The 27,076-nt window shown below is 41.5% G+C and overlaps 2 protein-coding genes across 3 annotated transcripts in view; one reads left to right on the top strand and one right to left on the bottom strand.

Annotated features, from left to right (window-relative positions):
* The window catches only part of avpr2aa (arginine vasopressin receptor 2a, duplicate a), a 28,341-nt gene extending 12,157 nt beyond the window's left edge, over positions 1 to 16,184 (top strand). For both annotated transcript variants that reach the window (XM_036137475.1, XM_036137468.1), the window contains exons 3-7: positions 640 to 1,016; positions 4,478 to 4,723; positions 4,957 to 5,103; positions 7,277 to 7,814; positions 11,753 to 16,184. In XM_036137475.1, coding sequence (XP_035993368.1) covers positions 642 to 1,016; positions 4,478 to 4,723; positions 4,957 to 5,103; positions 7,277 to 7,814; positions 11,753 to 11,952 — 1,506 coding nt within the window. In that variant the 5' untranslated portion in view covers positions 640 to 641 and the 3' untranslated portion in view covers positions 11,953 to 16,184. The remainder of the gene's footprint in view (positions 1 to 639; positions 1,017 to 4,477; positions 4,724 to 4,956; positions 5,104 to 7,276; positions 7,815 to 11,752) is intronic.
* A 4,831-nt stretch (positions 16,185 to 21,015) lies between these two features.
* Positions 21,016 to 26,266, bottom strand: ssr4 (signal sequence receptor, delta). Its single transcript, XM_012866533.3, has 6 exons — positions 26,090 to 26,266; positions 25,781 to 25,899; positions 25,583 to 25,657; positions 22,948 to 23,037; positions 22,776 to 22,841; positions 21,016 to 21,626 (listed from the first exon to the last, which is right to left on the bottom strand). The coding sequence occupies exons 1-6, from the start codon at positions 26,136 to 26,138 to the stop codon at positions 21,522 to 21,524; spliced, it is 504 nt and encodes a 167-aa protein (XP_012721987.2). The 5' UTR covers positions 26,139 to 26,266; the 3' UTR covers positions 21,016 to 21,521.
* Between the last annotated feature and the right edge of the window lie 810 nt (positions 26,267 to 27,076).

Here is a 27,076-nt window from a genome sequence, read left to right as displayed (position 1 = left end):
ACAAGGGAAAACAGGAATGTCCAAGGAGGGGGGGGTATCCATGGGATGAGAACGATTGAGTGCAGAGGTGAATGGATGTCGACTGGTGGGATAAAGTGGAAAGCTGTCAATTCAACCTTGAGAAAGTTTGAGAAAGTAAATAAACTTAAGTTGGCTTGCGTCAGAAAAAAATGTGAAGTTTTGAAAGATGAACAAGCGGAGAAGTTGAGGAGTTATTAAAAAAAATAAGAGACAGCACCAAAGCTCAGCATGATTGGCTCATTGTCTAGCTTTCAGTCAAAACTTCATAACTTAAGGCTGGACAGTCTATTTGTGGTGCATAATGTGAAAATATTTCTGATGCTCCAACAGCAAAAGGTCTCTATGGTCAAGCTTCATGTTAAGAAAGGTCCCAGGATTTTGTGAATCTCACCTGTTAAATATGGGAAACACAAAAAGAGACCAAACAACTCGGCAACCAAAGATAGTTTTTGCTTTGGGTGATTCAATAATGCGACCGAACACGATACTTTTGTCGTGACAAGACTGAGTGTACAGAGGCTTGTGAGCGTGCCCGCGTTCAGCTTCAGCGTGTCATCATTCGGCCGGAAATTGTTTTGATAAACAATAAACACATTAACACTTTGCTTGTTTTCTCAGGAATGGAAAGGATCAGCGTGGAAACAGACTGGGATGGGTTAGGTCGCTCCTCTCCGGCCGCTGCGGAAGTAAACAACTTCTCCTTGTTTGTGACTGAACTGAACTTGTTCAACGCTTCTCGCGGCGGAGGGCCCCTCTTCGGGATCTTCCCCGAGAACGGCTCCAACACCACACCTCACGCCCTGCCGCAACCCAGGGCGAGGGACCAAGGCCTGGCCCGGGCCGAGATCGCCGTTCTGGGGATGGTGCTGGCTCTCACCACGCTGGGCAACAGCTTCGTGCTGTGGGTGCTTCTGAGGAGGAGGAAGCACAACGCGCCCATGCACCTGTTCATGGTCAACCTGTGTGTGGCCGACCTGGTGGTGGCGCTCTTTCAGGTCAGTTCACTAGGCCTAAACAAATGCATTCTCAGGACATACAAATGTGATAAACTGTTGTCTGTCAAGAAATCAGTGAAGTATGTAAGTAATTAATTAGGTAAGCAAAGAAGTAGACTAATAAGTCATTTGGAAGGTAAATAAGTAAGTGTTTAGATAAGTAAGTAAAATACTACATAAGTAGGTAATTAGGTTGGCAAATAAATAAACAAGTAATTATCTAAGTGCCAAATAATGGGGTCTAAATCACCACTTTGCCACGATGTGACGTTATATTGATTTGTTTGAATCACGAGACGATGTTTTCCAATATAACAAAATCTGTTACAATTTCCGATCGATAAGATTGATATGAGATGATGTTATCTGCCCATCTTACATTAGTATACACTATATAAAAGCATTCATCTAATGTAATAATAATAATAATAATAATAATAATAATAATAATAATAATAATAATAATAATAATAATAATAACCATAGTAATAATAGATCACCTGTTCACTGTAATTTTGTGCCTGAATTTAAAAATATATGCGCATCATAAAAATGACGATATGGATTGATATTTCCATTTTTGCATTTATTTGATTGTTAATCATTGATGTGGATTGATGTATTGTTAAACCCCTACCAAGTAACCAAGCTAGTAAATAGTTGAATGAGTCATGGAGTAACTATGATCATGTTTAATGAGGTAAGTAAGGAATAAAGAAACCCATGAAGTTAGAAAACAAATGGCCTAGTGAAGAAGTACATATTTCAAGAAAGTTGGCAAGTACTTGGGTAGACAAGTAAGTAAGTAACTGATCAATTGGTAGGAAGTAAAATAAAGTAATTAGGTTAATACCTACTGACAGAAGTCAGCAAGGAGTTAGGTAAAAAATGAAGAAAGAACATAAGTAATTAGATAAGTAAATACATTATTTGGTAATAATAATAAAAGTAAGAAAGTTATTAGAATAGACACAACGAAGGAAGGAAGGAAGGAAGGAAGGAAGAAAGGAAGGAAGGAAGGAAGGAAGGAAGGAAGGAAGGAAGGAAGGAAGGAAGGAAGGAAGGAAGGAAGGAAGGAAGGAAGGAAGGAAGGAAGGAAGGAGTATGTAAGTAATTAGGTGAGTAGCTAAGTAAATAACTGCTTAAGTAATTAAGTAAGAAACGACATTAATTGGGAAAATATTCAAGAAAAATAAACAAGTGTGAAAGTAAGTAATTAGATAATATGTAAATAATAAGCAAAGGAGTAGGTAAATATGTACAAAATAAAGTAATTAGGTTAGTGTAAAAGTAGGCAAATAAGTAAGTGAGGGCCTAATCAGGTAAGTAAATAAGAGAGAATGTCAGTAGGTAGGTCAGTAAGCAGTTAAGAAAGTAAGTAAGGTAGCAAACAGGATTAAGTAAATAAATAGGTAATGAACTATATATAAAAGCAAGTGGCTAATTGACTATGAGTGTATTAGTTTAGTATGGAAGTATATAAGCATGTCACTTAATACACACAAAATAACAGAATAAATAAATACATAAAATAAATAAATGTTTATAATTATAATCAGGTTGAACATATAAACCAATGTTTAAATATTTTGTTTATTAATGGGTGATGTGCAAATTTGCTGGAAGTTGATCAGTGATCCATCCTCAACATCCTCAGCACAGAATCAAGGTTGAAGGTCAGATCACGCTTTACGGCCTCCAGGTTTTTTGCTATCAGTTCACATGGCTGGTCTCCAAACTTACAAGGGTTTGTTTTAAGCTTCTGAGGACAAACTATATGTCAAAATCAGGGAATATGTTATTTTAGTGACTCCATCCAGATCTTATTTGCTCTGCATAAAATACTGGACCACTTGTGAAACTCGTCCAAGTCGCTTTCACCATCGACTGGCTTGTTTTGCCAACTTAACATTTGAGATCCTGGCAAAATGTTTCCTCAGCACTGATTTTTATTTTTATTTCTGTTACCTTACAACTAAACAAAAGCGACATACTGTTTGTGCTTATTCGTTGATGTTTCCATCATTATGAGGAACACATTTTTTTTGGAGACTGCTCACTCAGAGCAGAAGATCTTGCAGCGTACCATAAACAGTCGGGGCAAGGATGCCAACTCTTTCGCATGCCAGGATGAGGCCCCTCCAGCGGAAGGTCTGTTTTGATAACAGGTCTTGTTTTGGATGAGCCAAACCAAACCAATTTACCCCATCATGTCAATTTGTAATGTTAATGACGCATGCCGAAGACATTTAACAAGCTCGTTTACTTTCAAATACGGTTACGTCTTGGTGGCTTTGGAGGCATGCTGGTAAAAAGTATGCTATAATGATGGTTGGGGAGATTGTATGGTGTCGTGCAGAAGTGTTCACACTAGGTGAATTTGATGCATTTTGTCCAATACACTTTATTTAGATTTTCTTTGATAGACACAAAGTCCTACATAACTGTTAGATGGAAGGGCATGGATGGTTTTTGGTTTTCGATTTGGATTTATTTATTTTTCTTTCTGTCAGGTATATTTTAAAAGGATTGCTTGCTGATGTATTCATCCCCCATTACACAACAACCCCTAAATAAAATCCAGATCAACCAGCTGCCTTCAGATGTCACCTGGTTTTTATATAGAGGGGAAGACGAAACTTTGGTCAGTCAGATTAAATCCAAACTGAACCTGTTGGTTCAACATGCAGAACACTATGAGGAAAACTAAACTGCACATCCCCCATGAATGGCAGCATCATGCTGCAGAGATGATTTCCTTCAGTTCAGTCGGGGAATCTGGTCAGAGTTGATGGGTAAAATTAGGCAATCCTAGAAGAAAATCTACCAGAGACTTGTTCTTCCACTTGACAATAACAATTACAATACCATACTGTGTTGGTCCATCACAAAACTGCAGTAATGTATAGAAAATACATTAGAAAAATGTGTTACTCATAGTTAAGGGGAGTTTTAAGTAGAGGCTTGTATGATTGTCATTGGGTTTTGATTGAAACAACCAATCAGCGAGACTTAAATGTATAATCTGACAGCTAATAAATAGTTAAAGGCTATTTTTTGTTGATCTTTGTGCGTGTGTGCGTGTGTGCGTACGTGTGTGTGTGGTTCAGTGTTTTTTAAAAGGTCTAGTCAGAAGTCAGCTCTGTAGTTTTCACACAGGAGTATAAGGTCATTTTGTTGGGACAGTTTTCAGGTGCATATAAATAGCCTTTAGGTGTTAAAGGCAGCATGGAGGAGTGTAATCCACTGCAACATTGTGATTTACTGATGTGCATCTGGATAAGAATAGGAGCGTGTGGCACTGAAGGGTAAGCCTCGCAACAAAGATAAAACCCGGTATCACCTGAGATGGCCTTCAGCGTTGCACTTCCAAAACTTCTGCACCGCAACAACAACAACAACAAAATATCAGCGCTGCAAAACGAACCGTGACTCATGATTTTCTCATTGTTTGTGTCCAGGTTCTACCGCAGCTGATATGGGACATAACAGAGAGGTTTCAGGGGCCGGACTTGCTGTGCCGGTCCGTCAAGTACTTGCAGATTGTGGGAATGTTTGCTTCCTCCTACATGATAGTTGCCATGACGGTGGACCGGCACCATGCCATCTGCTGCCCGCTGCAGGCCTACCGCGTCGGGGCTATGTCCCGCTGGAACACCCCCGTGATGGTGGCGTGGGGCCTGGCTCTGGTCCTCAGCATACCGCAGGTAGGGAGCGGCGAACGAACCAAGCCTTTTAAACACAAAACACACACGCATACATGTTGAAATAGAAAAAAAAATAAGCCCTAATCAGGTGTCCACACCCTGGTTTGTAAAGAGCGGCTCGAGGTGTCGGTTTATTTTTAGCTACGTGAGTTCACTACAGTTCAGGTGACTGAAACCTACCTTGTGTCATCTCTGTGGGAGTGCTGACCACAGGTTCTTGTTACGTCTGTCAGGTGTTCATCTTCTCCCGCTCGGAGGTGGCTCCAGGGGAGTTTGAGTGCTGGGGTCACTTCACTGAGCCGTGGGGGCTGAAGGCCTACGTCACCTGGATGACTGTGGCCGTGTTCCTGCTGCCCGCCCTCATCATCACCATCTGCCAGGTAATCAGGGTTGCACCGGTCGCTTCCCCGCAGCGTGCACAGAGACTACCGATAACAGGATTACATGCACTAGGCAGCCTCAGGCATGAATGAAATGCGAGGTGCACTTGGCAGCCATTGTCCAAGCGCCCACGGGGACGCTGCAGTTGGTGTTTTGTGGCAGACAGGCATTCTGGACCGCCTCCCACCGGCCCTGCTCTATTTGGGGAAAGATATTTCAAGAGTCTGGCCATTTCTCCCTAATTAAAGCAGCGCTTGGAGGTCCACCGCTGAAGCGACTGCCCGCTCTCTGAGCGACCTGCCAGGAGATGAAATGTACGCAATCTCAGCCAAACTCCCAGCCAGTGACCTACTTCTCAATATCGCCTTGAGATCAAGAAGAATATTTTTTACATACAGAGGCTCTCGAAAGTTTACATTCTCCTGTTAAAATGCTGGGGTTTTCTGATTTAAAATTTTGGCACTGACAAAACATCCCCATACTTTACATTTTACACAAAATATGTCGAATAATTCTCTACCGGTTAACTGGAAGGAAATGGATTTCTTAGAAGGAAATACATTAACATTAACAGAGCATGACCCCCAACAACGTCTTTACTGGCCGTCTATCAACATCCCACATCTTGACTTGACATCATTGACCCACTCTGCCTTTCAACATTTTCCAAATCTGTCAGATTGGGAGGACATCTCTAATCCACTGTCCTCTTTAGGTGACCCCTCAGACTTTCTCTTAAATTTAATTCTTGTTTTTCATTTTCCTCTCATAAAGTCATTCTTTTGTTGCTCTTTTACACACAAACTACTTAAACTCATTGTGATATTAAAAACTAAAACATATCTTCATGCTCAGCTTCCAGCAGTCTTGTTAAAGGTTGGGAGCAGAAACGGCTAAACGTTTTTTAGGAGTATTCAGAATTCGATACACTTTAATGAAATCCCCCGTTCCGTCTGGTCTAACTAAAGCAATCCTAGAGCATGTTTCTCTGTGGGAGTGATGTTCTTTTCGAGATGCTCTGTCTTGTCTGGTACACTTTTTTGGAATTGTTTCCCAAAACTTTAAGTTTAGTTTTGTCAGACCATAACAGAAACCTCCATGAGGTTTTGGGAGATTTTTGTCTGGTCTGGACATTTTCTTCAGAAGATGTTTCTGTCTCACAACCCAGCAACCCTCAACCTAAACCTTTTGCTCCGACAGTGTTGTTATTGGCCTTATGGCAGACTCCCATCCTCTTTTGAAACAAAAAGTTACAGAAATGTCCAGATTTTGTAATGGCACTGTTTTCATATATTTTCTCTTATAGCTTCATTATCTCATAATATATAAATAATGCTGTGGTACTCTCTGTGTTCTTCTCCTGACTGGTACCTTTGTGCAATGAGATTCTTTTAATCCTGTGTAACCTCTCTGCAAACTATGTTCTCAGCTAAAATATGCGAGACAGGAAAATCAGATTCAGCGTAATTGATAGTAGGTGTGAACTCGGTGAGACTCGGTTATAAGACTGGATGAAAACCTGTTTCAGCAAAGTATTTGTTTAAGGGAGTCCACATTCAAACAACCATGCTTTTGCTACTGTTTGATTATTCATTTTCCTCTCACAGATTTATTTCTCTCGGTTCAATTGTTCAAAATTTAATCTCACATTGAAGGTGGAATCAGATTGGAAATGATTCATCGTGGTTTCATTTATTTTATTTTTTTACATTGCACGGGTGTGTGCACTTTTGAGAGCCACTGTATTTAGCAGGGCAGGATCAAAACCTGCAAAAATGCTGAACAAAGAAGGTCTAAGTTTAGCTGATTCGATTCATTACCCTGGATGGTAAAAATCCCCCTCAAAGCTTCTCTGATTTTCTTTTTAAAGGAGAGGTGGAGCAGGAACAAGAGGTTGAGTGGTTTTTTAAAAAGAAATCCATAAAACATTTTTACCGCAATAAAATTTCATGGACCCCATTCTCTAAAGCAGTGAAGATATAAACCTGTTCAGTAATGCTACTAAAAAGTTTCAGAGACAGTTTTATTGTAGATGGCTGATGCCAGCAAGCTCTCTCTTTTATGTCCTCTGAACGTACTGTTTCCACCCCCCCTCAGCTTCTGGCACGTGGCAGCCGTAAAACCCATCTGGTTTCCTCGCATTAAACTGCTGCCACAAATGTTGTCTTTCAGATAAGAATATTCCGCGAGATTCACAACAACATCTACTTGAAGTCTGAGAGGATAATGATGGCTGAGCTGAAGAGGAGCGAAAACCTGTTTCGCATCCATGGCCTCAGGAAGGAGGACGAGCGGGCGAGGGAGCGGGAGCGGGAGCGGGGCAGACAGGCGCCCGGGAGGGGGGGAGCAGGACAGCTACTAAAAGACAATAATGTCCATGACTGCGAAGTGGGAGAACATTATGACTATGTGCCGTCTGTTATTCAGTATAGTAGCTGCTGCGGGGAACATCAGACAGCGGCGACGTCACTGCCGCAGGAGCAAATACCCAACGGCTCAGATTTCCGGGAGTCCTGTGCCAACTCTCCCCGCTGCTCCCTGGACTATGCCCCCCCTCCGCATCCAGTCACTCCACCCCCCAGCATCACTAAAGCCATGTCCAAGACAGTGAGGATGACCCTGGTCATAGTGCTGGTCTACACCATCTGCTGGTCGCCCTTCTTCATCGTCCAGCTGTGGGCGGCCTGGGATCCGGACCCTCCAGACCAAGGTGAGTGACACACATCATGCTAAGGTGCAGCCCCACCCTGCAGAAATACTCACGCCTCTTGAAGATTTCCACATTTTGTCACATTAGAACCACAACCTTCAATGCACTTTTTTTTTTTGGGTCATTCTATGGGATAAACCAGGGGTCAGCAACCTTTACAACCCACAGAGCCATTTTTGCCCTCGGCCCAGCTAAACAAATTTTGTTTAGAGCCACAAAAGTTAATAATCTCTTTGAAACAAGAACTTGTTTTTTTGGTATACTATAGGACATTTGTTTACTTTTTTTTAATTAAAGATCAACAGTTATTATTTCACCAACAGTATTTTTATGTTTAGGCTTAATACATTTTCTTAAATTGGACATTTGATTTTTATAGCAAAGCAAGTCGTTTGCAAGCTATTGACAAAAAGATACTTCATTTATCTATAGTAAAATATTATACACACCATTAGTTTCTTTCTTTCTGCAAATATTATGCATATATTGCAAAACTAAATGCATCCTAAAGCTAGCAATTTTAAATGACCTTTAGATTTAGAAATATTGACCAATTTCCCCCCCACATTTTTGGTCAAAGTTTTTAAGAGCCAAAGCTGAAGGTGTAAAGAGCCCCATGCGGCTCTGGAGCCACAGGTTGCAGACCCCTGGGATAGACAAACACAAAGTGGAGCATGAATCTCAAGTGGAAAGAAAATGTATGTTTTTTTTCTAACATATTTTTTACAACTATAAAAACTCTCACACTACAAAATAAAATCCAATACAACCAGTGGCCTGCGATTGTCTGGCGACCTGTCCAGGGTGTATCCCGCCTCTCGCCCATTGACAGCTGAGGATAGGCACCAGCAACCCTCACGACCCCAATAGGGATATACGTGGTTAGAAAATGGATGGATGGATGGATGGCAAACAATGGCCTTCAAAACTCAACAAATTACTGTAGAGGCCGCTGCAATTTAAACTTTGCTCTGTGAAAGCCTCTGGGGGTTTGTTGGAGAACATTAGGGTGCCAAAAGATTCATGGAAACCCAAGTACACACCAGTAAGTTCAATGACAACTGCAAACCTACAAATGCATTGTGTCTCCTCTGAACGCCTGGGCAAAGAAGTCAACTATTGGAGAAACAAAGCCCACACGGCCATGGTAGCTGGAGGAGCTGCAGAGCGCCACAGCTCAGTTGGAATAATCTGTGGAAAGAACGAATATCAGTCGAGTGACAATAAGAAAGCCATAAGTCCCGTCTCCAGTTTCCCCGCATAGAGGACACAACAAACACGCTCAAGATCACCAAACACAACTTTCTGATAAACACTGTGTAGCAGAAACAAAGACATTTCTCTCAATGAACAAAGTGAGAACATAACAACACGATGATAAAACATGGTAGTGGCAGAATCATGCTGTGGGGATGTTGATAGAAAGAGCTGATGCCAGTGCAAGGGTTCACGTTTCCACAAGACAACTACCTCAACAACCAGAGCTGCAATGCAGTGGTTTTATATCAAAGCATATTTATGTATAAGAATGGCCTAGTCAAAGTTCAGAGTGAAATCTTATTGAGAATCTGTGGCAGGATTTGAAAATCAATGTTAACAGACTTCCTCTATCCAACTAGACTGAGACGCAGATGCATTTAGCTTCAACTTCAGAATGATGCTCTACTTTGTGTTAGTCTGTCACATAAAACCCTAATGAAATACACGGAAATACTGTATTTGGTTGTTATGTGAAAAAGTCCAGGGGGGTAGGAGGACTCGTTCAATTTCACAGTGAATATTCAATCCAGATAGAAAAAAAGAGTAAAAAAAACAACAACAAACAAACACCTGGGTCCAGGGAGCTACTGGCAGTCTTTGATGTTGTTTTGTCCCAGATGGATTAATTCTCCTCAGCCATGTTAATCCTTTTAATTGCTTTAAATGGCCAACCCTGATCTGTTTTGTCACACCAGACGGACCAAAAAAAACTAAGCAATCACGTTACACAGCAGCAGCCTCCGATCACCGCTGCTGTCCGTCTTATTGGGAAAGAATAGCTCATTATTCCAAGCACCACTCTCTTATTCCAAGAACAGGCTACAAGCTCAGATGATGTAACAGGGAATGAAACACAAGATCAAAAACAATGTCTGTTTTGACCCGCAACCAGAACCTCCTGGATCACATGTCTATGTAGGTTTTAAGCACAAACAACATTTGTTGATGTATTTACCGGCAGCTAGAGGCGGTGCAGTCGCACCTATAGCCGGGACAAAGGGTGTGGCGAGTGGGTGAATAACAGTAAATAACTTGTTTATATCCCCTGCTAATTTTGGACCGCGGCCAAGTGTTCACATTTCCTACACAACGATCCGTGCAAGCAGCTCGCACATGTTGTCAAAAACACAGAGGTGGACACACGGGGAAGAGCCATGTAACAGGCACACTCGCACATGCATATGCAAAGTTTAAATATGAATGAGCTCCCCTCGGCATGCAGCTCCACAAACACACCAACAGAAACACGCAGAGGATTGTTATCAGCGCTGCATTCAAAACATCAGTTTCACCATTTCTGCTGTTCCCGAGTGACCGCACCGTACCAGACTATTCTAGTTGACATATAAACAACCTATAAATAGACGTGAAATAAAAAAAAAAAAAAAGGACGAACGTACAGCTTTGTTCCTCTGGGAGATCGTTAATCCTAGTAAAAAATAAACAAAACACAACTACCACAAATGTTTTATATTTAATCCAAACTGTTCTATATGGTTGTGTGTGTAAACTGTCCCCCCTCCCTCACTTCTTACCGTACCGTACTGGTCAAAAAGTATTCATATTGCTCGAAGGTTTTCACAGTTTTGCACGTTACGATCAAAAATAGTTACAGTCCTTTATTGCTTCAAAGTAGCACAGAATTGAGAGGCAGAAAAAAAACACACAAATAGCATAAAATGCGTCTTCTATTCATCCACCTTTACTATGATATGACTGAATGACATCCTTTGGAACCGACTGCTTTCACCAAATTAGTAAAGAATCCACCTTTGAGAAAAGTATTAGCGGTATAAATCCAGATGTTGTGTGAAGGCGTCAGAGGTTTGTTGGAGAAAAATTAGGGAACAAAAAGCCTCACAAAGACCAAGGAACAGGGCAGACAGGTCAGGGATAGCTGCAGACCCACAAACATGATCGTTTGCCTGAGCTGAAAGCCAAGAGGCTCTGAAGTTTCTCCAGAGGAAGCTCTGCCAGAGGTAACTCTGAAGGAGCTGCACTGATCTACAGCTCAGGTGGGAGCAACAAGGCGAGTGTTAGGCGTGCACTCCACAAATCTGGTATTTAGAGAAGTGTGGCAGGAGGAAAGTCACCGTTAAAAGTCTTGTTCAAGTTCGTCTCAGGCTGTGTACATTACACAGCAAACATCTGGAAGAAGGAGACCAAAACTGAACCTTTGCACCTCCCAGCGAGACGCTAAGCAAGGCAGAAAACGTACAATGCACATAACCCTGAACGCACCATCTCTAAAACATGATGGTGGTAGACTCATGCTGTGGGGATGCCTTTCTTCAACAGAGACGAGGAAACAGGTCAGACTCCCACATCAAGATGGATGGAGGTGAGTACAGGGCAGCCCAGGGAAGAAAACTGAAAGAAGCCCTAAGCTCAGAGCAAGAGCTATAGTTAAATGGTGTAGATTAATGTCCATAAATATGTCACTATGACCCAGTCAAAGTTTAGATCAAAATCTAACTAAAAATCTGTGGCAAGACTTACAAACCAATGTCCATTGATGCTGTTTGTCCAATCTGACGGAGCTTGAGCTGTTTTGTGAGGAGGAAGGAGCAAAAACGTGTCTCATAAAACCCAGAGGAATGCATCAAAGGTTACAATATGACAAAATGCGGTGAGGTGTGCTAATGCTGCTGTCCCTTTTTCCTGTCCGTCCTCTGCAGGAGTGGCCTTCACCATCCTGATGCTACTGGCCAGCCTGAACTCGTGCACCAACCCGTGGATCTACACAGCGTTTTCCAGCAGCGTCTCCAGAGAGCTCCAAAACCTGCTGCAGTGTCGGTCGCGGCTCGGCCGCCGGGGCTCCCTCCCCGACGACTCCACGGCCACGCACACCTCCACCACTAAGGACAACCTGTACTGAAAGATGCCGATGAGACATAGACGTACACACCGAGACATGCTTGAAAAAAAAAAAAAACCCATGAAGGCTTGGCTGCACGACCACCACGCTGCAAGGACTAATGCTGCTGCCGTCACCATCTGCAGCACCGCAGCCTGAGAACAGTCTGACCTCTACCAGATGTTTGCTTTGACAAAGGACAGCTGTACCCACAGCAGGACATCCATCTGTACTCACCTGTCTGCTCCGCCCCCTCCTCCTCCTCCTCCTCCACCCGCCGGAAGGATGTCATTGACGATGTCAACACCACGCGCAGTCTAGCCTCTCGGTGTATCTGCAATGCAAAGCGACCTGGAAAGTAAAGAGTTTTTCACTTCAGTAGCTTTTGGCTTCGGATCTTGTGGAGCGACTCATGTGAGGAAAAGAAAAAGAAAACAGTGGCTGACTCTAACACAACGGAGAACACCAGGAATGCAACGGACGGATCGCTGCATTAATGTCCTCGCGGCATGACTAATGCACAAAGCAGCAGACAAAGCTGCGGATCCAGAGGAACCCAAACAGCAACATGAGAGATTGCTACAACTAGATATAGGGACCTAAACTAAGGTGAGTTTTTTTTTATGTCAATAAAGGATCAAAGACCGGATGAACACTCAGTTCACTCCGAAGGGTTTAGTCAAAAGGTGGACACCTATTCACTCCTGAGGATGGTGCGTTGAAGTGAAGCTCTGCGAGAAACTGCAGAACTAAACTCACTAGAAAGTCTGAAACCGGAGCGGCAAAGAAACAAGCAGAAACGAACAAAGAAACTTTCCACGAGCGACTGGGATGCAGCGATCTGGCTCTGTTTTTGAGCAAACATGCAAGACTTTCCGATCATGCAGACTCTGGAAAGTATGAAACCCAAAACAATACATCGGAGAAGTTGCATTCCATGTGCAGTACAGACGTTGTAACGTATATTTATTGAACACGTAAGGCACAACAGATACTACCTTTTATTTAAAAGCTGAATGTAAATCATGGACTGTAACGGTGTGGGGGGGGGGATGCCAAACCAAAGTTTTTATCTACGCAGGTCTTAACAGTAACACGCTTACACAAACCTGAAACAACGGAAAGAAATCACTGCATTTAAGCTGAAAGGAGGGAAGAAAGTCCACATTAGGAGTGAAATTAGCTCAAGTCCAAACCAAGTGCCTGAGATGTGGGTTTATAGACGCGTTCAGAGAGGCCTCCCTGAGCGTTTTAATCTTCAAATGATGTCAGCTGCGTTATTCTTAGACAGAGCTACCATCAGAGCAGGGATCACAAGATTTGTTATATCACACCATGAGCCATTCATGAATTTTGCCTTCTTATTTATTGTTTTCCAGAAAAAGGATATACACACACATTAACACAGATATATATATATGTATTTAAACCTCTTTTACTACATGTCTAGTATTATTTTTACACTGTGTTTCTATCTGTGTAACATATTATGCCCCTCCACTGCATGACGAGCTAAATGTTTCATATAAAAGTGTATTAATATAAGCTACTCCTCTTTTAGCAGATACGGTTCTGGTCGGAAGCTTCATCGGTGTGGTAGTCAGTCACATCGATTTTACAAAGTTTTTCTTTTTCTTTCTTAAATTAGCATTAAGGACACAAGTTTGAATTTATTGGGGATTTTCTCTTGTCAGGACAAGGTCACAACTCACACAGAGGCTAAAACATCATACAGACCCCTCCACTGGTATTTGAATAAATGTGCTTCAACATCAACGGGGGTCCTGGCCGGGTATTTGACCGATTTTATTTACAGAGCTTATAGAGCTCGTTTAAATTGGCAGGTTTTCTGGCTCAAACCTCGCTTTCAAACATAGTCCAGATATTTTAGTGTCAGCCTGCCTTATCTTTTCCAAAACCAGCTTTGTTGTGTGTTGATCATTCCCCCGTTGGAGAGCCCAGCTTCATCCCAGTTTGAGCCAGATAACGGTTGATATGAACTTGGAGCTAGTTCTCCTTCTTCATTACTCCATTAAGCTTGTATAGAGCACCAGTACCAGTGGTAAGCAAAAAAAGTCCCTCAGCATGATGCTGCCACTCCTATGCTTGACAGTTTATGATCTTAGGTTCAAACCCATCATCTTACTCCTTCAGACAGTCCTCAAAGGCTGGTGTCCTGCCTGTTCCAGATGTTTCTCTGCTTCAACATACCTGCATCAAATGAATTAGTCGTTAGCAACCTCCTGCCCAACTTTGGGAGACATCCAGAAGAGAAATCAGCCGTTTCAATAATCTTTACTGGAGCAGGGTCCCGTTGAAAACACGCATGATCCTGGACATGGAGTCCTCAGGGTGGACAGTCAAGTTCAGACTTTCCTGAAACCCTTCAAATTGTTCATTTCTGAGTCAGCGCCCTTTTAGTCTACATTCTCTCTGCAGACAACGACACTTGTGTTCAACGTGTTCTAGTTTAAAATCTACATCGGCCCCCGAGGCTTTCTGCTTCGTTCCCGAACATCCTAATCGACTTCCTCTCACCGGAGGACGAGAGTTTGGGTAAGACGGTGAAAACTCTCATCCTGCTGGGATCCCAAACAGACATCAGAACTGCTCCAGGAACAGATAAAGCAGCCGAACACTAAGCTTTTAGAATGGCCTTGACTTCAAACCCTTTCAATATTACTGGACTCTGCTTGAAAAAAAAACACAATACACATGAACTCTACATTTTCTGATGAGAACAGTAGTCAAATACGCAGCTCACTAAGGGATGCATATTAAAATATCGATGGGGGATTATGTTACATGTTATAAGTATTCTTCTACATATTCAATATATATCCCTTGTGTACATTCATGAAAATTCACTATTTATTCAAATACTGTGTGTTCGTAAACTGATTTGAAAAAAGAAATTCATTCGAACGGTTGGTGCCTGTAAACTTCTGACCAGAACTGGGAATCTGTGTGGATAACATGAGATTTGATCACGTTTGGTAAAAGTATCCTTGTCAGTTGAGATGTTTCAGAAAATAATGTTCGGGGCGGCTCAGTTCGGCTCCATCTGGTGTTTTTTCATCCGAGCAGCAGTGTTACGTGAGTCTTCAGGACAATACCGGGATGCTTTAAAGGTGTCTCAGGAGTCCTCGCCCTTGTTGAAGGAGCAGCCTCACCTTTTCCTCTGTGAGCCCAAAGTGTTTGGGCTTCCAGCACGCCACCGTGCATTTGCTCCCCAGACGCACGGCCTCCCACTTTGATTCCCCGCCAAACAAAAGGTTATTGCAACAACGTCCCGTGTTTCACTTTGTTATATCAGGAAATGGATAAACTTCTCCTAAACCTTCGGAGGATTCGCGTGTTTTTCCTCTCTCTCTGTCAGGAAGCACGGAGGTCAGAGGCAAGACAAGGCCCAGACTTCAGACTGAATCCGCTTGAGCTGCCTGTTCTGCTTTTCCTTCAAGTCATTAGAGCACATTAGATACAACTTAATAATGAATGGGCTTTAATAGAAGGACAATTTACTGATATGACCCTCTCTGAACGTCAACTAAAAATAGACCCATCCTCGCGGTGAATTTGCTTTTGACTCCCGAGAGCAGAGAGCTGCTACAACCGCAGACGTCATCATTCCTCTCTTTTCGTAAAACAAGATGGATGGTCCCTTTGGCTGGTCACAATTTATCTGTAATCACGTGTGACAGCGTGGGCGTGTTCATAGCGAGTGTCCCGACACCCCCTGGTTTTCGCACTGAGCCGCGGCCGACGTCTAAACTCAAGGTCACCTCATCGTTTCGGTCGGGCAGCACGTTCTGCGATGGGGTGTGAAAGAAATAAATGACCTGAGCTGGATCGCCGCAAGGGCAGAAGGGGCGTCCTACCTCCTCAGATCAGTCTGAGGTCAGGCTGAGGAATGACTGGGGGGGGGGTCAACCTTGACCACTGTCTATATAAATCAGACCAGGAGTGATGCGTTTTACTCAGGACCCCTCCTGCCTCCCTGATGTCTGCTGTAGCTGCTGCTGAGATCATTCCAAGACTGCGGGAGTCATATCTACAACAACAACTCCACGGTGTACATTGGAAGGCGGGGGTACAGGACCATAAAATCCTAAACATCTACATGTTTAGACAAAGCAAACAATTTTATGTTTTACTGTTTTTTTTTACGCCCCTCGGGTTCTTATTCCTTTCACACTTGCAATGTAATACCATTACTGCAATTTTTCTCCTTTATATAAATAGAGAGAGGTTTATATTGCAGGCCTTCGTCGTGATTTAACACAAACTTTCACCTTATATTTTCTGGCAAGACATTTTTAAGCTATGCAGCAAGGGCTCTGTGGGATCAGTGTAATCTGTTATCACTCTGAGACACTTGTTTTCTTTACTCCAGGGGTGTTTTTCTACCACCTGACAAGCCACTGCAGCTTTTCTCCTCATTAGAGTAAGCCAAAACAAGGCGTATGGACGACGTCGGGTAAAACATGTTTTACACGGGCTTGTTCAATAAGCGTTTTACAGGATTTATTAGCTGCAATTGGCTGTGGTGTGCCTGCTCCTGTTTAGCCTGCAGTACATCACATCTATGGGGCCATCTGATCCACGCATATAAACAACAAAAGCCTTCCAGCATGCGTGAGGCGCATCTAATGTGATGGAGAAGAAGACGGTCATTTCTAACACATACAGCGCCTTGCAAGCATATTCATATCATATTTTCACGCTTTGTCACTGTAAAACCACACATTTCAGCACGTTTTGTTTGGATTTTACGGGACAGGCCAACAAGAAGTAGTGCACGGCTGTGAAGTGGGAGAAAAATTATAAATCATTTTAAATCTCCCATGGTATTAGAGTTGTGGTCTCCACAAATCTGGGTGTTATGGAAGTCCTGTGCGCAGCAAACCATAGGTAAGACGTGCTACTTGGAGGGAAACTAACGCTGCACATCACTCTAAATGCACCATCCTCGTGATTAAGCAGGGTGGTGGCATCATGCTATTGGAATGCATTTTTCCAGGAGGGAAAGCGGAGCTGTTTGGGGTTTATTTGTAATATGGATTGAGCTGAATTAAGGGACATCCTCAGCTGTTAGAGGCTGCAAAAGACTTGAGACTGTGGTTGAGGTTCACATTCCAGCAGAACAACGACCCTCTAGGTCAGGGGTGTCAAAGTCATTTTGGTTTAGGGGCCGCATACAGCTTAATCTGATCTCAAGAGGGCCACACGAGTAAACTCATTGCAAGATTAAATAGAACTAATAAAAGTGGACTTGTTGTTGATTTTTATATTAAGTTAATTTCACTTTTACACAATATATTATGAATAACCTCAGCGTTTTTAAGAAAAGTATGTGCAATTTCAACAATACATTTACTCAGTTAAACATTTACTTAAGTGCATCATGCATAAGAACTGATCACAGTGATTGTACAATGTTGAAAAAACATTTATTCATATTTTTTGGAACTTAGAAACACTGTCCTGCATGACAAAATACATCAAACAGATAAAAATTAAGAAATGATTTAAAATCAATTTTCCACATCTGAAGCTCAGGGCTACCATCTGCTGATTAAAACACAGCGCCCCTCGTGGAAAATATGGGAACTGCAGATTTTCAATTAAACAAAGTACATGTTTTTTTCCAATAATTGTTTTATCATTCTCTTCCTTTTATCTCCTCTTTCTTTCACCTTTTCTTTTTTTCTTCTTGTTGTTCCTTTCCTCTCCTACTTTCCCATTGTAGTGTCCATATCATTTGAGATATTCCCCGCATGAATCATAATAAAACTATTCACATTCATAAATCAAGCGGAGCTCTATGGCAAAAGCAGTTCTGCTCCACTTGTGAAAGTCAAATCTGATGAGCTCTTTTTGGCATTAAGACAACAATTCTTATTTCCACATTGCCAGACAGGACACTGGAAAAAATAAATAAATAAATAAAACATACACCCCTGCTGTAGGTACAGCCAGAGCTACGATTGAATGGTCCAGATCAAAGTATATTCAGGAGTTAGAATGGCCCAGTCAAAGTCCGAAACCTAAATTCAACAGACTTTACTGCAAGGTTGGAAATTTGACATTCACAGACCCTCTCTATTCCATGCAACTTTTTATTTTTATGTATAAGAAACCTTGAGTAATTTTTTTCACTTTGCTGCTTCACTACCTTATTTTGGTCTTTCACTTAAAATCCCAATGAAATACAGTGAAACGTGTGGTTTTAACACGAGGAAGTATGGAAAAAAGGGTTCATCAGTACTTTTGCAAGCCACTGTATGTTATGTTTTTTTTTTGTTTTTTTTTACAGGAATTTGCATCGACAGGGAAGGCAGACAGTGAGGTATAATGGAGAAACAACGTTTGTTCTCTGTGAACTGTTTCATTTGAAGAAGGTACGCGTTTAACACATGAAACAAAAACAGTTATTGTAGGGAAGGAAGCGGACAGCGCAGTAAAAAGATACAGTCCTCTGGTAGATTATTGAGTTAACCCAGGGTTTGTTGACCTTGTCCTGCCTTACAGAAAATGGGAGTAAGGAGCTGCAAAAACAATACTTTTAGACAGAAAGCGTGACCCCATGTGAAGATCATCTCTGAGACGCCAGTTTCCACATTACTGACTCCCAGCAAGCCCATCAGTGTCTGCCGCAGGAGTCGGGGCTTTACACACCTCTGTCAAAGCAGCTTTTATCTGCCTTACAGCACACACATGCTCACTTACTATTACTTCTTTTATAATATGTTGTCTAGTAACTGACATGTGATAAGATGGCAAGACTTATTGGTTCTTCTCCAAACGTTTGTTAAACATACTTGAAGATTTCAGAAATGCTGCATAAATGGAGCCAAAATTCACATTTTCTGGGCTCCTTAAAATCAGAAAAATCTGAGGATGACTACAAAGTAGGGATTCTATGAGACATATAATCAGAATTAAACGTCATGCAGGACTTTGTACATTAACATTTGTTTAACATAAAAAAAAAGAAAGGTTATACATTTTGCAAGCATTCTAGACGCAGAAATAATGTTTAATGAGAACCGGTTAACTCCTAAAATGCATTGTTTTTCCAGAGTCGCTCTTACGACATCATAAAATGTTTGTCTCCTGTTACGGTAATGATCGAATCCCAATATATCTGAAGTTTTCTCATATATAAAACTATGAACAGTTTCTCTCTGGTAAAATAAACCTTTTCTCGTCAATCTTTAAAGAATAGCTTTAAGGTGATTTTTTTTTTTTTGTTCTTGGTCCTGAGTTCTTGACGTTGACATGTGGGTTGGAGTTCTCTGCTCCGAGCTGAAAGGAGGAAGAGGCTTGTCCAGCACCAATTCAGAGGTCTTAGACTGTTTGTTTGTTCATTCCATTTATATCCCTCCATGCATCCAGCTGTTCCGCTCTTCCCACAGTTTAATAGGTGATGCATGGATGGGTTAGTGGACTTATTCAGCTCAGGCTTTCTCTTGCTACAACTACGTAAAAACGTTATGTGAAAAAGTATTTGTCCCCTTACAGGTTTCAACATTTTTTTTTTTGCTTTTTTGTGAAAATAAGAGCTTTCAGGCCATAAAACCAATGTTAACATCTTGAAGCAGTTTGCCAGATGATTGATTTGTTTATCAAGGGGAAAAGCTATCTAGGGCAACCCGGCTATATGTGAAGTTACTAATCCCCCTGAAAATCATGATTTAACCATGATTAAAACACTTTTTTAGGAAAGCGGAGTTAGCAAATCACTCAAACAGAAACGGTCTTATACAACATAAAGTGGACTAGAAGATCTAAAGAACAACTCATGCCTCCATCTAAAGACATTCAAGAACAGATGAGAAACCATGTATCGGTCTTAAAAGGGTTACAAGACATCTCTAAGTTTTTGGGAGTGCAGTGAGGCACAGCGAGGGCCATTACCCACAAATGGAGAAATCATGAAACAGCGGTGAACCCTTCCAGGAGATGTCTGCTTTCCAAGACTACACCAACAGCGAAGTGGAGCTTAACGGATAAAACTGCTGACCAACAATAACACATGAACACTGTAAAACAAACATTGATTGGTGTGGATTAGGTCTGATGAGCAACAAAAGAGAAGAAATCTTTAAAAATATTATAGCAGAATGTCTTTGTACAAAAACAAACCAACTACTCAAGATACATTAGCTTCACTGATCCGTTATGAAGTATGAAGCAGCATGAAGAGACAATGTTCTTCTAAATGTATTTAACAAACTATAATATACATTATCAAAGTGTCAATAAATAAACAAAGACAGCTGGTCGATAAAAAATATTTAAATATCTGGTTTGTAGCATTTTATAAGTGAGTTTGTTTTTCTTTTCAGGTCAGGCGTTTTAATTATGCAGCACGGTGCTGCCACCGTGTGTTCAGCTGCTGGTACTGCAGATGCGGAAGTCAAACCATTCTGCAATAGAAAGGCTCAGAAATTCAAAGATTGAACCATTGCTAGAAAACACAGAAAACAAAACACCTTGAAATTAAAACATTTGTTCTTTTAGCAACTTTAAATGTTTTACCGTTTCTTAACTTGAAGCTAGAAAAGCACTAATATTTTACCAACCATCCGACAATAAAATATCTATTTCCTGAAAACTTGGTAAACAGGAATCACACGCTGAAAGATGGTGCATCTCTCAGGTTCATGCTGGATATTTAGATGTTTGGTTTTATAGGCCCCCTGTGGATCACGTTTGTCATTTTTTAAATACTGCACATTTGTTGTCGTTGTCACACAAAAGAATTGGACAGAAAAGATTAAAAAAAAAAAAAACTGCCGAAATCCAAAGAAAAGTCCTTCAGGAACTCTTAATCTGGACAGAGTTAAAAAATTAGGTGATTTAAACCTTTTAACAGCCTGCCTAGGTTAAGCCCCTTTTTTTTTTTTTTTTTTTTTTTACATTATTTTTGGTTGGATCAGCTTATTGCCTTCGGTAGATCAGATCACCAGAAGCCTCCCATCAAAGGAGCTGTGTGTTATTATGGAATAAGAGATTTTCCCAGGTCCTTTTGGAGAAAAACATATTTCTAGTTGAAGAGAAGCAACACACCACACAGGATTAACAACAAGCCATTTATTCATATTCTAGGAAGAGACGTGTCTACAAAGGCCTGTGCAGACCAGTCAGCGCTCTCATTCATGTTTCGTTGGAGGCCCAGCTTGACTGGGGCTCATTCCCACTCTGACCAGTCTTCCCACTCAGAAGACAGTTCTGGTGTGGATGAATCAATGGGTTTTAGACTTGTATGTATACAAAGTATACTTAATGTTGGTTCGGTTTAATTAGATTTGATCCTTAAAAAAAAAACAACATAAAAAAAAAACCCTCGAGACTGACGGGATAACTTCTGAAAAAAAAATGAATGTGTAAACACACAAGGACAGTCTTAATAAAAAAAAATATATAAAGACTGCAACCTCTGCTTCTTTCCCTGAAGGTTGACAAGGTGACAGAAACCTGTTGGTTCGGGCTGTGCCGCTGGTTGATGGCTTAATTAATCCAGCTCCGCAGGAATTCAGTCTTTTCAATTATCCTGTGGTCACAGGCGGTGACTGTGGATCACGTTATGCTTGGATGGTGCTCTTGGTACTGAAGGCAAAGTAATAGACGACGATGCCAATCAGGCCGGCCAACACCTCGGTCGACACCCAAGGGCCGCTCCACGCGCCCTGAAAAGGAGAGCAAGGAACAAATGAGTCAACCTGCAAATGATGCATTCAGAGGTGTGTGGTTTTAAATAAGCAGCATCAGTTGTTTTATAAAAGCTGGGAAATCCTGTTCTGATTAGCAGGTTAAAACTGTGCCTCGTCTACTCGGAGACAAACCCAGTCCTTTTTAACAAACAATTAAGAAAAAAAAGTGTACGTCCGCACGAGAGGATGCAGCACAACTGAAGAAGGCTGTAGTAGGTATGCCGGGCCCATTGGTGGCGCTGTGACACCGCCAAAAAAACAAGCAAAAAAACCACTGGGCATGCAACCAAGCAGACAACTCAGACAAGGGACACGCTGTGTAGAGCGAGCCAGTTAGAAAGGAAGAGTCCAAGGACACAACTAACAGTCATAGCAACGGCGCAACACTGTGACGCCATCTTTGTTGTTATTTGTGACAGTGAGGCGAAGTTACAAGGTCATTGTTTAAAAAAAAAAAAAAAAAAAAAAAAAAAAGATGCGGCTCACATGAGGACATGGAGAAATTAAACCGGCGTTTTGAAACGTATCCACTCTGGGACCCGGTTTCAAAGATGATTGTTTACAGTCTCCCAAAACGCCGCATCCATGTGGACGCACAGCCCAAACGACAAAATACCTTTGCGAATACACCTAATCTCGTCTCCATGGGGACGGGGCCTGATTTGTATTGCATCCTATTCCAATCCCACTCATCACTAGCCAGATGAACTAAAACTCACCTGGCTTAAGGACTGACTAGTCACTTCGTATTTGTAAGTGAACATTGAATCCGACACGTCTGCTGTTATAATAACTTCACATTTAATTACCTATGTCTATTATCTGTACAGCAGAACAAATATTAATCCGTAGACTGAGGAATATTTATGAAAGCTATAGAATAAGAAATATTTAAAAGTAGGCAGGCATGTCTAAGTTTACACCACATAACGCTGAGTTTGAATTGAGCCTCGAGTCGGCAGTGTTCTAGTTGCAAATCAGAAAGCAGAGGGATTTGACATTTGTTTTATGTCGCTACTATTAGCGACACATATGAACAGCAAAATACTGCGTGTGCTGCCGCTTAGGACAAGAATCTAAATAATTCTCCCTGATTACGGCTGCAGTCATCTGTAAGGGACTCACCCTGTGGTCGATGTTGACGGTGAAGAGAGGCTGAATTGCGTTAACGTCTTCATTGTTTCTCTGAGCCTGAAAAAGGACAAAAAGTGTTTTCATTAAACATTTTACTTAATTAAAATAAATAAATAAATCATCCAAAAAGGTTTAAGCCAAACTTCTGCGTATGAAAGCGTACTTTTCGCAGGGCGCTGTAGGACTCCTCGTCAAAGAATTTGACCTGATATGTTCCAGAGCTGGCCTGTTTGTGGGGAAGACTCCAGGACACCTGAAAGAGCATCAGGAGAAAACGATTCATCCACAATCCACGTTCTCTCCCTGCTAAAAGGATTTTAACCGTTTAAGCATTCATACTCAAAGAATAAGTGTCAAGGAATGTGATCAAGATGTTAGACATTCAAAAAGGTAGAGGGACGAGCATGTTGCTTTTAAATTACCAATCTTAGTGACCCTTCTATTTTGTAAATATTAAAAATAGAGCGCATATTTAGACAATCTCAAGACTGATTCTGACAAATGTTTTATTTTGAAAGTTTAATCAATTCACTAACAGCTGCCTGAATGCAATTCTTATTAGGAAACTATATTACAAGTTCCAACAGCACGTTTGGCCTGTTGGGACGATTTTTAGGGTTCTTCTTAGGATCTTAGCAGTTCCTAAGATTGTGCTCGTCTGGACTGAGATGTCTGATGTTTCTCTGTTGAAGCCACTTCTTCACCTTCCAGGCTCTTTCTAGTTCTTCCCTGAGCCCTTGGCATTTCTCTGGTTTCTCATGCTCTTTTTTCCCCTGGTGTTTCCATCACTCAGGATGGCCACATCAGGCAGGTAAGTGTTCTTCCACTTACCTGTCCATCAAAGTCACAGAATACAGCTTTATATGAGCAGCCATCTTCTGTCTCTCTTATTTATGTTTGTCTCTATCATATAAATGTACACATGGTTATACTTTGAAGGCTACCTGCCTTTCTTACTTCCCATTTCTTGATTGAATAAAAATTTCTTTAAAATCTACACCTGCCAGAGTGCATAATATTTTTGAGCATAACTTTATTCAATTTTAATTTTATTACATTTAGAATCTGTTTCTGATCCATTCTGGAGTCTATCTAGCAACACAAATGTGTTTTCCCAACTATAAAGCAGCCATCTTATTTCAGTGATAGACTCAGGAAGAGAACAGGCAGACTTTTGGTGATTTGTGACAATCAAAGCAAATGGCATTTTTGTAGGACATCTGAAAATGACCATAGAGCCGTTTATTTGTTGAGAATGTGCTGTATTGAGCGTTAATGCTTATAATAGAGTTTACACAGACATGACCATCCTCATATTTGTTTCAGGCAAACGTTCTCAGTATATTGAAGTAATCAGGGCACCATGTGAAATAAAAAAAAAAAAAGCGTCCTTTTTCTATTGTTACGACTGAAAAAGGACGCATTTATCCCGTTGGATCCCGCGCTCCCGACACAAGCGATGCTAATTCTGCCAGGGATAATTCTTGGTCATTTAAGCATTTCTCTTGCGAGTTTACTTGCAGGCGAACCCAAGTGACTGAGCTGAAATTCCTACGTTTCCAACAGCAGACACCCACTGCACACCTGTCAGTCCGTGGTGCAGAGAGGCTGTGACGCTGCAGGAGCTTGCGAGTCGCAGCTGCCTTGAAGACTTTTCCACGCTGAGCAGTTTATAGTGACGTCGCGTACGCGCTCGTTAAATTGGGCTCTGCACGTACCCGTCCTCGGAAACCATGTCCGCCTTATTATGTGGGTGCCTAGAGACAGAAATAGCTCAGGAGGCGACCTGGCGCCATTTAGAACGACTAATTTTAATAAAATTAACCATGAACACGCACAGACGTATAATAATGTACTGCATGCCAAAACTTTCTTTGTTGAATGGTAGGATTGGGTCATATCAGCCGTGTTACATGGGATGTACCATGGGGTGGGCTACGAAGGCAATGGACTTTAGGTCGGCCAATAGATCGATGGATGGATGAATCAATAGAATATATGAGAAAGCTTTTAAAGAGTAGTCAGGATATTGTGGTGAAGGAAAAGAAAAGCGCCAGGAAATGTGTGTTTGTCATAATTTATATTACAACATTCAGTAATAGTACTGCAATTAAAATATCTTCCTAATACTTCGCAACCCTAATGAAGAGCTTGTGTGATGTTGGAGCTTTGAGTGGACCATTCTAACGCAAATATGCTTTGACTAGTCCATTCTCAACATTATACTACCGCCACCAAGTGTCACCCTGATGATGGTGTGGTTATGGCAATGGCTCCACTTTGTGTTTTGCAAAAGTTCAGTCCTGACTTTTGTCTTTCATCAAGAAATTCCATGAAAACCGTGAATCCCCTTCCTTTAAACTTCACAACTATGCACTACAGCGGTATAGAAGAGTTTATTGTCCACTTTATTGTATTCTAGGCGCACATTAAAGGGCACTAGTCCAGTGCAAAAGTCCAGCTCTTATTTTGAAGCATTGAAGGTGGAAGGGAAATACTTTTTGTATGCAGCTTTCTGGACCAGAGGGACTTTAAACCTTCAACCTAACGGGAGCAGCTGGAATGAGTGAAGGTGGGGTGCAGACTAGGTTTGAGTCAATCACCTAAAATCACAGGAATTTACTTTAAACTGTGTGGTTACAGCATACCAAAATGTGACAAAGGAGTTCAAAGGGCCATGGATACATTTAACAGGGTAGTGTTGTGCACTAAATAAATCATTATATCATTAACTATTATCAATTAAGAGAATGTAAGGCGTCCTCAATGCATTTTTTCCCCAAATGTGAGCCCCGTACCTGGTATTTCCCAACATCCTGGCCTCTGGTCACAGGGAACTGTCTTCCGTTGACGTCAGCATACAGAGTGACGCTCTGCAGGGGGGAAACAGAGATCATAGGCACAGTCAGTCCCTCAGTAACACACCAGTAACACATGAGTAACACATGAGTAACACATGAGTAAAGCACTGTAGCAGATCTGTCTGCCGCGGTCACCTGCGCTCCGTTGGCGCAGCTCAGGCTGAGCTCCACGATGAAGACGGACTCTGAGGAGATGACGGCGTCAGACGTGGTGTAGGCCGACGGGGTGATCACCGGGTCCTTGCAGCTCTCCCCTGCCACCGAAAAAATATAGATCGACCACACTTTAGAAACACTAAACCCGCCCTCTGAGCAGTCAACACCATGCGCCCTGGCTTAACAAATGGCTCAACGATATCTGAAGGTGTGTTGATTAGCTGTCTATTAGCATCACAGGCTAATTGGAGCTAACAAACCCTCCTGAAAATGTTCGCTTAGACTCACCCGAGCAGGCAACCACCAGCAAGGCCAGGAAGGCAGCTATCCGGATCATTCTGGCGTCTGATACGTCGTGGTTCGCTTCTAAATAGACGTGGACGAGCCGCTGTGTAACCTCCACACTGTATGAAAGAAGTCCACCTCAGCCTACCGCTGCCACAGCACTGCGCCTGCGCCGCAATGAGGTGGACGTAGCGCCGCACAGCACTCTGGGAAACAACGCTGGAGACACGTCATCACCAAAGAGAAGCCACACGTCTTTCTCAAAACACCCGCAACGTTGGAAACTACACAATGTATTATTTTTACAATGGAGAGGAATGTTCATATAAACTGTGCAATTGTTGAATAAAAAAAAATAAAAAAAAAATAGTCTGTCTTTCTCGTTCTAGGGACGTTTCGTATGCTTAAAGCCAAATGTTCCCGGTCCAACTCACTCTTCAGGTTATTCTTAATAGAGTTAGAAATATACTTTCAATGTCTCCATTATGTAACCAACAAGAAAGGTACCTCAATTACCAGTTTTTACGTGAAATTATTTAAATGAAATTACTGTATTCAGTTGGAGTCTGTTCCCTATTGATTCCTTTATTTATGATTTTTTTAACACTTTAGATATTCATATACAAATTGTATATTTTATTTTATTATTTGGAGCTGTTATGACTGATTTACTACAGTCTATTCTTTGATAACTTAAAAAAATGGTCTATCCAACTTCATTTTGGAGTTTAATCTCCTAAAATACCAGTGGATGCCCGTGGAATGTTCTATTATGTTCTATTTTGTTCTTTCCTATATTGTATGAATGGGTAATTTAATTTGATGTGTAGGACAGGTACAAATGCTGTGCTTCTGCCTGTACCTTTTCAGTAATTTTCCGGTTAATGTTTTTCTTGTTGCCTGTAAATGCTGACAAATTATTTGATGATTGACTGAAAACAATGAACTTAAACTTTGTAGCGGCTATTAGCGCGGTTTAAATTATAACAT

Source organism: Fundulus heteroclitus, chromosome 1 (assembly GCF_011125445.2).
Source record: "Fundulus heteroclitus isolate FHET01 chromosome 1, MU-UCD_Fhet_4.1, whole genome shotgun sequence".
Classification (NCBI taxonomy): domain Eukaryota; kingdom Metazoa; phylum Chordata; class Actinopteri; order Cyprinodontiformes; family Fundulidae; genus Fundulus; species Fundulus heteroclitus.
The sequence above is the reverse complement of the archived record's forward strand: the minus strand, read 5'-3'. Positions and strand labels throughout refer to the sequence as shown.

Excerpts from the sequence above, each read along its gene's own strand:
- ssr4 (XM_012866533.3), bottom strand. The coding sequence starts at position 26,138 with ATGATCCGGATAGCTGCCTTCCTGGCCTTGCTGGTGGTTGCCTGCTCG. Across the intron at positions 23,038-25,582 it reads AGGATGTTGGGAAATACCAG|GTGTCCTGGAGTCTTCCCCA; the intron begins GTACGGGGCTCA and ends ATGCTCTTTCAG. Across the intron at positions 22,842-22,947 it reads CCTACAGCGCCCTGCGAAAA|GCTCAGAGAAACAATGAAGA; the intron begins GTACGCTTTCAT and ends GTCCTTTTTCAG.